Source organism: Leucopleurus acutus (genome assembly GCF_964270905.1).
Source record: "Leucopleurus acutus genome assembly, chromosome: 1".
Taxonomy (NCBI): Eukaryota; Metazoa; Chordata; class Mammalia; order Artiodactyla; family Delphinidae; genus Leucopleurus; species Leucopleurus acutus.
The window spans coordinates 11,140,685-11,153,145 of NC_139142.1; the positions used below are offsets into that span (position 1 = coordinate 11,140,685).

General features: G+C 58.5%; 1 protein-coding gene across 1 annotated transcript in view; it reads left to right on the forward strand.

Moving 5' to 3' along the window:
* The window catches only part of ITPK1 (inositol-tetrakisphosphate 1-kinase), a 161,309-nt gene that overhangs the window by 145,385 nt on the left and 3,463 nt on the right, over window positions 1-12,461 (forward strand). Inside the window, exons 8-10 of the mRNA XM_082852870.1 lie at window positions 427-592; window positions 6,277-6,344; window positions 10,987-11,149. Coding sequence (XP_082708996.1) covers window positions 427-592; window positions 6,277-6,344; window positions 10,987-11,149 — 397 coding nt within the window. The remainder of the gene's footprint in view (window positions 1-426; window positions 593-6,276; window positions 6,345-10,986; window positions 11,150-12,461) is intronic.

Below are 12,461 nucleotides of genomic sequence, written 5' to 3' on the forward strand. Positions count from 1 at the left end.
ATTGTCTTCCGCTTCCTGGCCGAGCCACCTGCCCCCCTCCCCACCCCCCATCTCACCCGACCAAAGACTTTGTGGAGGAACCTCTAGGAGGTCATAAGGGTTAAGTGGTGCACAACCCAGGGGGTCCCATTCCCTGGGTGCAGTGTGAGTAGTGGAATTATGCAGTGCACAGCCAGCTCATCCTTCCATGGTGGGCCTGACGGTACAGGATTTCCAAACCCTCACAGCAAGCGTGGATTGATCCCCAGGTGTTCTTCTCAAGTCCCTCTCCACTCACCCTGGCTTGAAACTCTTCTTGGGGAGCCCTTGTGCTACAGGACCAGGGGTGGGCCGTGGCGGCAGTGCTCTGGACAGGTAACACACCCCGTGCCGGAGGCTGAGGACGTGGTGGACCCTGCCCAAGCCCTTGGCCCCCTGTCTCCCCAGATGGCCATCGTGTTCAACCAGGAGGGCCTGAGCGCCATCCAGCCGCCCTGCGTGGTCCAGAATTTCATCAACCACAACGCCGTCCTGTACAAGGTGTTCGTGGTCGGCGAGTCCTACACCGTGGTCCAGAGGCCCTCGCTGAAGAACTTCTCCGCGGGCACCTCAGGTAACTGAGCCCGCGCCGTCTCTGGATGCCCTGAGCTTAGGGGCGTGGCTGGAGCACGGCACCAGCCGCCAGCTTCTGGAGCAGGGAGAGGTGATCTGGAGGTTGGAAGAGCTGTGTCCAGTAGCTAAAGAGGTCTTGGGGCACGCCAGGCCATGGTAGGGGCTCCGTCTGTCTCTACCATACATTGCAGGAAGAACCTGAAAGCTCTCTGCCCCCAGGCCGCTTCCCGGGGCCCCGTGCGGTCCTGAGGCCCGCAGGGAACACGCTGGAATGGGTGATGGTCCCTTCGGCGAAGCCAGGGAGGGGGAGGGAGGGAGGGGCCCCTCATATATTGAGGACCAGAGTGCTGGCTGCTTTATCACGTCTCCTTTTTCCAACTGGGAAACACTGAGTTACCTGCTGCTTCTGCAGCTGCTGAGGTGGATGCATGCTCTCTTCGGAGTCAGCACACAGGGTGCAGGACTTCCCGGCTGTGGGACCCCGGGCAGGTCAAAGGTGGCCACAGTCAGCCTGCCGGGTACCCCGCAGGGCTGAGGAGCGCATCCGTGAGCGTGTTTTGGATCAGTGGATAATGGTCCTCCGTGTCCCTCAGATGTCACGCAGTGGTGGCACTGCAGGGTTCTGCCAGCGTCGGGGCATCTGCGGGGGTCCTCTAGGGGGGCTGAGGGGCTCCACGCGCTCAGCTTCTCTTCAGCTGCTCACCAGCTGCAGGTGACCCTTGGCCGTTTCAAAAACTGACACTAAGATAAGGATTTGCTGGTATTGGGGCCGCTTAAAAGACTGTTCTAGTGGTTCTGGAGGCATCTCTAAGGCAAGTTCCAGAAACCTTTGGAACAGTGGCAGTGTCTCTGGAATAAGCAAGGTTTTCCAAGAGGACCTCTTGGAGGATGTCTGGTTGCCCTGGTGTGTTTTGCTCTCACTCACTGTGTGTTTCTCTCTGGACGGGAAACCCGCCATCACCAGATGAAATGTCCAGGCTGCGTTATTTCCCTCTGAGCAAACAGATGTGTCTTCCTAAAATCCCTCTGTGGGACTGCCTGTCACCATCCGCTCCTCATGGCTTCAAGCCACTCCTCTGTTTTTGTTTTTTTAAATAAATAAATTTATTTATTTATGGCTGTATTGGGTCTTCGTTGCTGCGCACAGGCTTTCTCTAGTCGTGGCAAGCGGGGGCTACTCTTTGTTGCAGTGCGCGGGCTTCTCTTGTAGCGGAGCACGGGCTTCAGTAGCTATGTCACGCGGGCTCAGTAGTTGTGGCTCGCGGGCTCTAGAGCGCAGGCTCACTAGTTGCGGCGCACGGGCTTAGTTGCTCCGCGGCATGTGGGATCTTCCTGGACCAGGGCTGGAACCCGTGTCCCCTGCATTGGCAGGCGGATTCTTAACCACCGCGCCACCAGGGAAGCCTCAGGCCATGCCTCTTGACTGAAGTCCAGCTGTTCGCGTCCTGTCTCAGCCGCTCTTCCCATTAAGGCAACCCAGAGAGCAGACACTTTGGAAATGTGTGTCTCCCTCCACTGCCCTTCTGAGTCCTGGCGGGGCTTTCAGGGCATCCCGGTGCTCACGCTCGTCCTTCCCTCTACCCACTGGGCTGATGGAATGATCTGGGGGTGGGGGACCGATGTCAGGAGGGGTCTTTTTGTATGTGACTGTGTACTGGCAAGAGGCATTCTTATCAATTGTGGGCAGGTTGAGGCTGATGGTTTTTTAAGGCTGTTTATATTGTTTCCTGATTTTTAAACATATGTTCTTTAAGTCTACACAAAATGTATTAAGGGAAGAGTAGGTATGCCTTTTTATTTATTTTACCAAAAAATCACTCCATCTCTAAAAGAAATATACCACGTGGTTTCCTTCCTTTCCACATGAAGAGTCCCTCTTTTCCTTCCCTTTTTCTCCTGGTTGCAAAGGCCTGGGCCAGTTTCCATCTGGGAACCACTACTGGCTGGGCGTGAGCTCTGTGTCCCGTGTCTGAGGACAGGGGCTCCGCATCTGTGTCTTCTCATGGCCATTCCAGGTTGCCAGTTTACCATAATATGCAGGCTGGGGCCAAGTAAATCAGTGGAGAAACATAGAGCTAATGGAGAAGTGTTTATTATGCCCAGGCGAGCGGAGTGATTTTCACTGTGTCCATCCCTCCATCCCCAAAAACTGATTCTGTGTCCACTGTCTTCAGGGCATCACAGCAGCTCGTTGTTCTTTTCACGCGTGTGTTCTCTTTCTGGATGAGAAGCACAGTGTGACAGCGGCTCTTTAAGCTGGACCAGTTGAGCAGGGGGCTTTAGGGCTCTGGCTTCTTTCCAGCCCCCTCCCAGCTTTCTGGTTCCCATGGCCCTGCGTGGCGGGCTCGCCGGTCTCCCCTGTCCATGCAGGGAGGTGGAGGCTCCTTGAGTGGGATTCTTTGACCTGCAGTGGTGATGAGGACACCAGCTTTCCCTCCACAACTACTGTGTTCTTTTGATTCTCAGATGTACTTTTGGTTTTCACCTGTTAGCATCTCTGAAGTCAGGTGTGTCTTACGGCCACAGGCCTCTTGCAGTCGCCTCTGCTGGAACTGAAGACACGTTTTTACAGAGAGGGTTGAGGTTGGCCTGTGCCAGCCCCAGGAACACATGTTCTCTGCCCTTGGTCCATGGTCCTGGGGAGACTGCTCCCCTCTCTCCACTAGTTCCAGAGTCGCAGTGGGTGTGTTTCTCTGCTCCCCTTTCTGTGCAGTGGGTTTATTTCTGTTTCTTTTCCTCTGCGGGCACAACGCCTTTGTTAGACTCTACACGTGGGCCTTCTTTTCCTTAGGGGTATGTATATGAAGGAACGACACCACTTACCACATAGAGCAAGGGTCAGCAGGCTTTTTCTGCAAAAGTCCAGAGTAAGTGTTTCCAGCTGTGTCATAATTATTTAATGCTGCTGTTGTTGCCTAAGAGCCGCTGTAGACAGCATTGTAAGCGAATGGACGTGGCTGCGTTCCGATAAACCTTTATTTACAAACACAGGTGGCGGGCCAGATTTGGTGATCTTGCATCGAGAGGCCCTCAGGTGTAACAAATGCCCTGTTTCCTTGCACCTGCCAGGCGCTCAGCCCTGGGGTCCAGCAGGGAACTAGATAGTCAGCCAAGTGTCCTGCCCGCGTGTGTTCATCTTCTAGCGGGAGAAACTACACACCAGGGAAGAAGAAATGAAAGGACGAATTGTGGCAGCACAGATGAGGGACCGCAGAGGAAACAGTGGGTCCTGGGACACCGCTGGGTGAGGGGAGCCACTCGGGCAGGGCAGCCGGGGCCCCTCTGCGGAGCTGATGCTTGCATGGGATCTGGGAGGAGACCTGGGCCACCGTCTGCAGCGCCATGACATGCTTTATCCCCCGCCCCCCGCCAGAGATGTGAAGATTAAGCAAATGAAGCTGAAGAAGGTGTGGCCACAGCTCACAACTGCACCTCAGACCCTCTGGGATATTTGGGTGCTAAACTTGTCACTTACTCCGCTTCTTTTGAACCTCTTTTGCTTGTCTGTAAATTGGGGACAGAAATACCCATATTCCTCTTATTGCCTCCCCTCTCCTGTGGGCGTTCTTGGTGTTCTTCCCGGGGCTCCGTGTGACTCAGGACTAGTCCAGGAACAGAGAGGGGATGGGCCCCCCCAATCCAGGGTGCACCTGGGATCAAGGTGCAAGGGCCCAGCCAGGCTTACCTTTAGGGAACTCGGTATCCTGAAGCTACCCAAGGAAACTGGCACCAAGGGATGCTCTGACCCTTTCTGACCCATCTCGGCTTCCACAGTCTCCTGGTTCATCAAATGGCCGGAATCCGCTCCCACTCTGTCCGGCCCCTACTCAGGCCGCACATGGGGAGGATCTGAGTAAAGGACAGCTCTCCCCTCCCTGCTAAACAGTCCTCTGGCCAGGGCTCCCAGGTCAGCGTTAGCCAGGAGGAGAAACGAGTCTCCTTTGAAATGGTCCACACTTTCGATCTTGCCACAGGAAGCTGTTGGGTGACAGCTTGGCTGTGTCCACCTGCTCTGGGGGGCCTTTCTCTCCCCAGGCCTGCTCTGCCATCCTGGCGATTGCCCTTGGGTCCCACAGGGTGGGTGGGAGGCGCCCTGAGCTCAGTAGGACTGGGCCAGGCTGGGCTACAGGCTGAGAAGGTGGGCAGTACCCACGGAAGGCCGGAACGCCCATCCCAGCTGCTCCGGGCTCTGGCCCGTGGAGCTTGCCACCCTCCGAAGGCTCACTTTTCTTGGCTGTCGGCGCCCAGGAGTCGAGGTTGGTGGGGCTGCTTGGCACCAGTCCTGCAGGGTGTTTATTTTCCCCAGGCTCCTCCCCAGGACCGTCTCTCGTGCCCCCCGTCTGGACTGGCTCTGGTCGGAGCGGTAGGAGGACTTTCGGGCACACCAGGGCGGCAAGGGGCCTGCATGCCCCGCTAGCGGGAAAGATGCCAGGTACATCTCAGCGCCTGCCTGCTCGGCCTCCGCCCGAACCACTTCCTCATGCATGATTGTTGCGGCGCTGTAATCCTGGAGGTGGTGGGGGGCGGGCGTTGGCAGCCAGAGCAGGTGCCGCCTCGGGCTGGCCCCTGGCACACGGCGGTGCTGAGCCAGGGCCCTTCCTGGCCTGCGCTTAGAGGCCTGGGTCCCAGGGATGCGCAATGTGTCCTGGGGGACGGGAGCCGTAACGCCCTGCCAGGAAGGACTAAAGCAGAGGCCGCTGGGGCCACGTTGGGGCTCGTGGCCCGTGCCACTCTCGGGGTGGGGGGAGCACAGTGTGATGACGGCCTTTACCAGATCCCAGCCCCGAGGCTCGTGGTTTTGTGCCTCGTGCATTCGTGTGCCACACTTCCAGCCGCTGGAGAACGTGTTTCTGACCGACTGACCTGCCTTTACTCTCCAGGGGGTGAAGGAGCAAACCAGCTGCTCATCGCTCCCAATAATCTTGGGATTGATCTGCCTCTCGGGTGCCCCCATGGGACCGAGAGGGCCCAGGGGGCAGTGGGAGCAGAGAGGGAGGGGGTGGGAGTTGTAGAGGGTATTTCGTGGGGCTGTGCTAACTTCCAAAGCCAAACTGTATGCTTTCTTGGATGGGTCCTACAGAAGCCCATGCTCTGATTTCCGATTTTTTCCTTAAGTAGTGGGGAAACAGCAAAACCCTTTGTATTTTAAACACTCACGTGCCAAGTGGCAGCCTAGCCGTTTCTCAGCTGCTACCCTGAAAAGGCATTCCGTGGGCAGAACCGGGAGGGGAATGCTGGATTAAATGGCATCAGTTGACCTCTTGACTCTGGGCCTTTGATATGCACATAGGCAGCATTTCCCACTCACTTAGCCCCCTTTCTGGTGCCGTGTCCGTAAGGCACTCTAGACACGCTTTGGGGAGGGGGGGCCTCGGGTATTGGGGAAAATCAGGTGTGGTTGTGTAAGACGAGAGCAGAGGCAGAGGTGCGCTCATCAAGCCGTTCATTTTTATACGGGAAGGAAAATGGCAACAGGAGCCCTGCCTGGGCGTGCGGGTCTCCGTGGCGTCAAGTCTTGCTGGGGTGGGTAGGGAGGCCCGGGTGGCTGCCGCTGGGCGGGGCGCCGAGCCTGAAGGCCACTGTGGCCTGTGGCTGGGGCGGTGCTGCCCCCCGGTGCCGGGTGCTGGAATCACCGTCCCTGCCTCGAGCTTCTGACTCCGGCTTCTTCCTGTCTTTGCTTTTCAGACCGTGAGTCCATCTTCTTCAACAGCCACAACGTGTCCAAGCCAGAATCGTCATCGGTGCTGACCGCGGTATGTCCCTCCCGCCGAGCCCCGGGTGTGGGGTGCTTTTGGCTGTCCAGCGGGGCAGGGTGGCAGGACCTTCCCCCCAGGCCAGGGGCCCAGGGCGGTTCCAGAGACCCCTCTTCCTCGCGTGCTTCGGGCCTTCGTGCCGGTGGTCATCACAGCCACGCCCGCTCGTTGCTGGGCTACTCCAAGTGGATGGTTTTCTAACTCTCCTCCTACATGAGGAAATCCCCCCAACCGTGAGGAATTTGAAGTCCTGCTTTCTCATCTGCCTTTTGCCTGATTTAAGAAGAGGGAGCAGAGCACCACCTCAATTTTCCTTTTTCTTTCCTTGCCCACGTGAGTCCAGGGAGCGTTTGTTAAGAGCCTGCCGTGTACATCTGGGGCTGCTGGGGTAGTTCACGGTGGGTAATGGGCTCGGGGTTGCTGTTCAGCGAACGTCGCTGCGTGTCAGGCTCCATCCTCGATGCCCTGCGGCCCAAAACAGCCTTGCAGGGGTGGACAGACATCCCCACTTTCCTGAGGCGGGAGGGCTGTGCTCAGCCAGATTCACAGGACTCCTCACTCAGGGACAGAGACGAGATTTGAGCCCAGATTCGTCTGATGCCAAAGCTGGGTGTTCCGGGAGTTTAGGATTTCTTATCTCCCTGGCAATTGCTGAGCAGTTAGAAGTCAGCGCTGGGCCACCCTCTGCTCTTCCTCCATGTGTCCTGAGAGCCAGGGGTCTCTGCTGCCACTGCCGCTGAAATGAGCCCTCTGCCAGCTCTCCGCTCCCCTCCTGGCCATGCTCGGAGGGTTTGCCAGTGTCCCATCCACAGCAGACCCCCACCTCTAGGCCTCACTCCCCCTCGTTCCAGGTTAGGGCCTCCTGTCCCCCAACCGAGGCCGCCTGTGCTCTTCTTGTCTGTTTCTGGTTCCTGTGAGGAGCCAGCTGTGTGCTGAGGGTTCGACAGAGCACAGGCGTGGAAGGGACCTGGAAGGAACACCAGCATCCCTCAAGATGTTAATAGACATTCCCCGGGAACAAGTTTTGTGGTCAAGGATGCTTGGAGAACAACCAGATTTTAAACAGAACCCCTCAGCGCCTGGCTGTGCACATTATAAGACGTAAATAGGTGTTCTGTGCAAGAAAACGTTCTGGTCTCTTACAAGCTGCAGAAACTTCAGGCTGGCCCAGCTCTGCAGGGCATCTTCCCTGCGAGGCTCTCAGACCGTATTCGGCCTGTGACTCTAGGAGGGGGTTGGCATTCCGCGGACTTGCCGAGAGGCTGTCCCTGCCACTCCCCTGGCACAGAGCAGCTCTAGTCACCGCTGGGCTGTTACCTGATGCCAGAGGGTCACTGTGAGGGCCAGAAGCAAAGTCACCGTCCTGGCTAATCACCCACCTGCCATTCAGCCTGCGTCTCCGTCTGCCACGTGGGAAAGGTCGGCCTGCAGACCCTGCGGGGCCTCCTCTCCACCTTTAGGCCCCGCTGCCATCTCCCCCTTCCCCCCAGCTCATGACTGCTGTGTGGGGATTCCCCCAGGGCTGGCAACGTGGAAAAGAGAAAAGGGAAAAGCAGGCAGCCGTCCCTTTTCCACTCGGGATGTCAGGCCCACATGCACAGACAAGGCCATCCCCAGACCTGGGTGTCCAGACAAGCCCCTTAGCATTCTCCTGCTCGCCAAGGTCCCTCCAGTCCCCATCTCGGCCTCGTGCAGGTGCCGGGAGCCCTGCCCTGGCCTTGAAGCACCCCCTCCCTCCCTGGCTGGATGCTCCCAAGGGTGGACTCAGCTCCCACACCCAACTGGCTGCCCCCCCAGACACAGGGTGTTGGTTACGAGTGTGACACTGACAGGACTGCCTGGGGTCAGACCGAAGCTCCACAACTTTCCAGCTGTGTGACCTCGGGCAAGTCACATTGCCTCTCTGAGCCTCGGGTTCCCCGTCCCACCCTGTAGGGTGGTGGTGGTGTTCAGGGAGTCCCTAGATGAAAAGCACCGTGGCAGTGCTGGGTGTGCAGTAGGTGCTCAGTCAGTGTCAGCTGTGACTGGTGACGGGTGACCCCGGGGGTCCACCTGAGCACCTCTTACCACCTCCATCGCCTCCGTTTCAGACAATCAAAGGGCTCCAGAAGGACTTCTGAGATTCCTTAGCTGAGCTGAGAAAGTGCTTTTACAAACAGCGGGGTCACGAGGCTTTGTAACAGAGCAGCAGCCATTGGTCCCCTTGCTGCCAGGCCTGAGCCACAGGCCTTACGGGTGAGCTTCGTGGATCCCCACCACAGTCCCGTGGCGGCAGGGGTGTTCTTATTACCCCGTTTCCTGGGGCGAGAAAACAAGACGCAGCAGGGCCCGTTATGGCTCAGGGCACGCAGCGGGGACTGGGCAATGCCAGGCGTCCTCCCAGGGCTGTGACTCGGTGAGGGACCCAGGCTGCAGGACCAGTGGCCAGGCTGCTGACCTGGGCTCAGGCAGGTGCCTGTCACGGTGAAGCTAACGCAGATGCTTAGACAGCATCTCCCCTGGACGAGACGCCGAGGCAGCGGGGTCATGGGCGCTGTTGGGGGTCGCCGCCTGCTATGCAGAGCCGGTGGATGTGGCTTTCACAGTAGCGCACGATGGTGCCCAGCTGTGGGGTCCCTGCCCTGCACGTGTCTGGGAGTTCCCCATCAGCCATGCGGCTTCCTGAGCTGGGGGTAAGCACCACGTGTCCTGGGTACCCAGGACTCTGTCCCCAGCCTACCTGACCCAGCCTCACTTCGTGTTAACATTAGTCGTTTTAATGTGAACCGTTCAGTGGCGTTAAGTACATTCACAGTGTCGTGCAACTGCCACCTGTCTAGTTCCAGAGCATTTGCATCACCCAAAAGAGAATCCTGTGCCCGTTAAGTGTCACCCCTCATTCCCCCTCCCCCCAGCCCCTGGCAACCACGAATCTGCTTTTTCGTCTCCATGGACTTACCTATTCTGGACCTTTCATATTAAGGGAACCGTACAGTGTGTGACCTATTGTGTCTGGCTTTTTTCACATAGCCTGACGTTTTCAAGGTTCATCCACGTGGTAGCATTGTGAGAACAATATTCCATTGTGTGGGTAACCCATTCTGTTTATCCAGTCATCTGTTGATGGACATTTGGGTTGTTTCCACCTTTTGCCTATTGTGAATAATGCAGCTATGAACAGTGGCCTACAAGTTACACACCTGGGGTGGAATTGCTGGGTCACATGGTAATTCTCCATTTAGCTTTTTGACCCAGCTTCTGTTTTATTTCTGCTGGGTGAGCTCCTGGGCTTCCCCTTTGGCCCTGAGCCCACAGTCCATAGGACTCTGCTATCTCCTGAGCACCACATGTGAGCCCTATTCCGGCTGACGTGCTGCCATCCATGCCCTGAAATGCAAGTGGAGCGGCTCCTCCAGCCAGGCATGTGCTGTCCCCATCACGACAATGACCTTGTGATTCCTCCCAGCAGTCTGGGATGGAGGCCTCATTGGCCCTGTTTTGCAGATGAGTGGGCTGAGGCACACAGAGGCCAAGTACTTTCCCCTAAGACCACAGAGCTGGGAAGTCACGGTCAGGATTCAAGTCCGGATCCCTCGGACTTCAGTCCTTCCCAGGGCGGTGTTCTGCCTCCTTGGAGGCCCGGGCTAGGGGCCACGCTTGAGCCCATGAAGACTTGTGTGCCTGTCCCAGGCCAGCTGTGATTAGAGCAGAAAGTGAGCGGTGTCAGCGGGAGTCCAAGGGACGGCCCCACGAGCCCTGTGGAAGCTTCGCTAAAAGCTGAACTTGGACCCGGGAGTTGGGCAGCAGCAGCAGAGTAGACTCTTCGGGGAAAAGCCCGCTGAGCATGAGTTGGTGTGGCCACACCAGAGTTAGCGACTCATCCGGAAGGGGAGAAGTGTAAGCCCCACCCAGGAGCCCTGTGACCACCACCGCTACTGCCCACTTCCGGCCAGTAAATGAAGGCCGGTCCACGGAACCTATCACCTCACAGCCTTGAGGCTCCGGCAATGGTGGGCCAGTGTGGTGATGCTGACAGAAATTCCCCCTGCTGCCCGCCTCTGCCCTAACAGTTCCAGCTGCCCCCAGCTCTCTCCTGTGGGTTCTTACCTCTGCACCTTTGCTTCCACTGTGCTCTCATCTGGGTCCCTTCCCCCCACCCCCCTCAATCCTCCCCATCTTCAAGGTCCAGCTCACAGGCTCCCTGAACCACACAGTCTTCCTGGGTTCACAACAGACTCTCCATCCCCTTCCTCCTTGCTAAGAGGCTTGGGTTTTACAGGCTTAAATGCCGGGGTCCAAATCCAGCCCTGAGCTGTGTGGCCCTGGACCGGCCCCTGACCCTCTCTGAGCTTCAGCTCCCCTGTGTATAAAATGCTGATAACGGTGCTCGCCTCCCTGCTGGTTATGAGGACTAGAGGTCACGTACGCTGTATACCTAGCAGCTGCCCAGCCCTTGGCAGGACTTGGGAATGGCCGTCCTCGTGCCGACTCTGGTGGGTCTGTCCTGCCTCTTGCCTGCGGGTGAGGCCCGGCCTGGGCCACCTCCCTGGGGGGGGGGGTCTCTGTGTGTGGCGAGGCGTGGAGCCTCCCCACCCGGGGCCTGACTCGTGTGTGTGTGTGTGTGTGTGTGTGTGTGTGTGTGTGTGTGTGTGTGTGTCGGCAGCTGGAAAAGATCGAGGGTGTCTTTGAGCGACCGAGTGACGAGGTCATCCGGGAGCTGTCCCGGGCCCTGCGGCAGGCACTGGGCGTATCGCTCTTCGGGATCGACATCATCATCAACAACCAGACGGGGCAGCACGCCGTCATCGACATCAACGCCTTCCCAGGTGAGCGGTGGGGCCGGGCGCCGCCTTCACCGGTCTGTAGACTGGCAGCCTTGGGCGGGTGGTGGGGGCCGGAGAGTCGGGCTGACCAGCTCCGTCCCTCACTGTCTGGGGCCCGGGGTTGGAGCAGCCCCCGCTCAGCCGCAGCCCCACCTGCCAGTGGGTTTACAGGGCGCGTAGTGGGCCTGCAGCTAAACGCGTATTCTTTCCGCTGCCTCTCCTGGCCCGGTGCCACCAGCAGTGGCCTTTCCGGGCCAAATCTCAGCTGACCTCTTGGGCCCTTGTAGGTTTAAAGAGCTGAAAGGACACTGGAGGGCATATAAATCCCAGTTTACACGCAGGGAGGGAGGGAGAAGTTGTCCCAGGTCATACGGCAGGGTAGTGGCAAGGCCGTGCTCCTCCCCCCACCCTGAGCCACCATGCTGGGGACACGCTCGGATCTGGCAGCTCCCCGCGGCTGGGGCGTCTGCTCCATGCTGTCTGCGGCAGCCCTGAGGCAGGAAGCACTGCCGGGCCTGCTGCCCCACCAGGCTCTGCCCTGCACCCCTCAGATCCCAACTCAGGGAGGGGCTCAGCGGGAGACATCACCCGAGAACCCTCAAGGGGACTGTTAGCTTCAGCAGTGATGGTGGTGGTGGCCCTGGGCTGAGCTACTTCACAGAGACACGTGCTGAGGCCAGGCGACTCCCCATCTCACGGCAGGTCAGGGACAGTGCTGCTTCGCTCCCTCTGGCCCAGTGTTCGCTCGTGCACAGTGGGAACACTTCTCCCCTCCTAGCAGAGGAGATGGCGTGTGCACAGTGCCTGCCCTGCAGCGCTCCTTCACGCCTCAGGCTGCGAGGAGCCGTGGGCCGGGCCTCGTCTGGGGGCGGCAGACCTGTTGCTGAGGGAACGGCTTATGTTCCCTGGTGGCCTGTCAGCGGATCTCAGCTCTTCTCCCCTGCTCGCATCTCTGTCCTGGAAACCCAGCAGCACGTCTGCCGATGACCCGTGACTGCCCTGCCCTTCACCCCCGGCCCCAGGGCCGAGGAAGCGCCCAGTCCTAGAGTGGGGCACCCAGCACCACATGTATTCAAGGCACGGGGGGCACCAAAGGGCCTGGTTCAGATCCCAGTGCTGCTACTTAGAGCTTCGTGTCCTTGTCCGTAAAATGGAGATAACCCTCAGGTCCCGCTCCCCGGGGGCTGTCAGGATGCCACATGTAGCTGGGGGCCAGCACTCGGTGAGCCTGGATGAACGCTAGCCCTGGACGTTGTCACCATACCCACCATCACAGTGAACACGTGTCCACCTGCTGATGGCTCTTTTGGTGTTT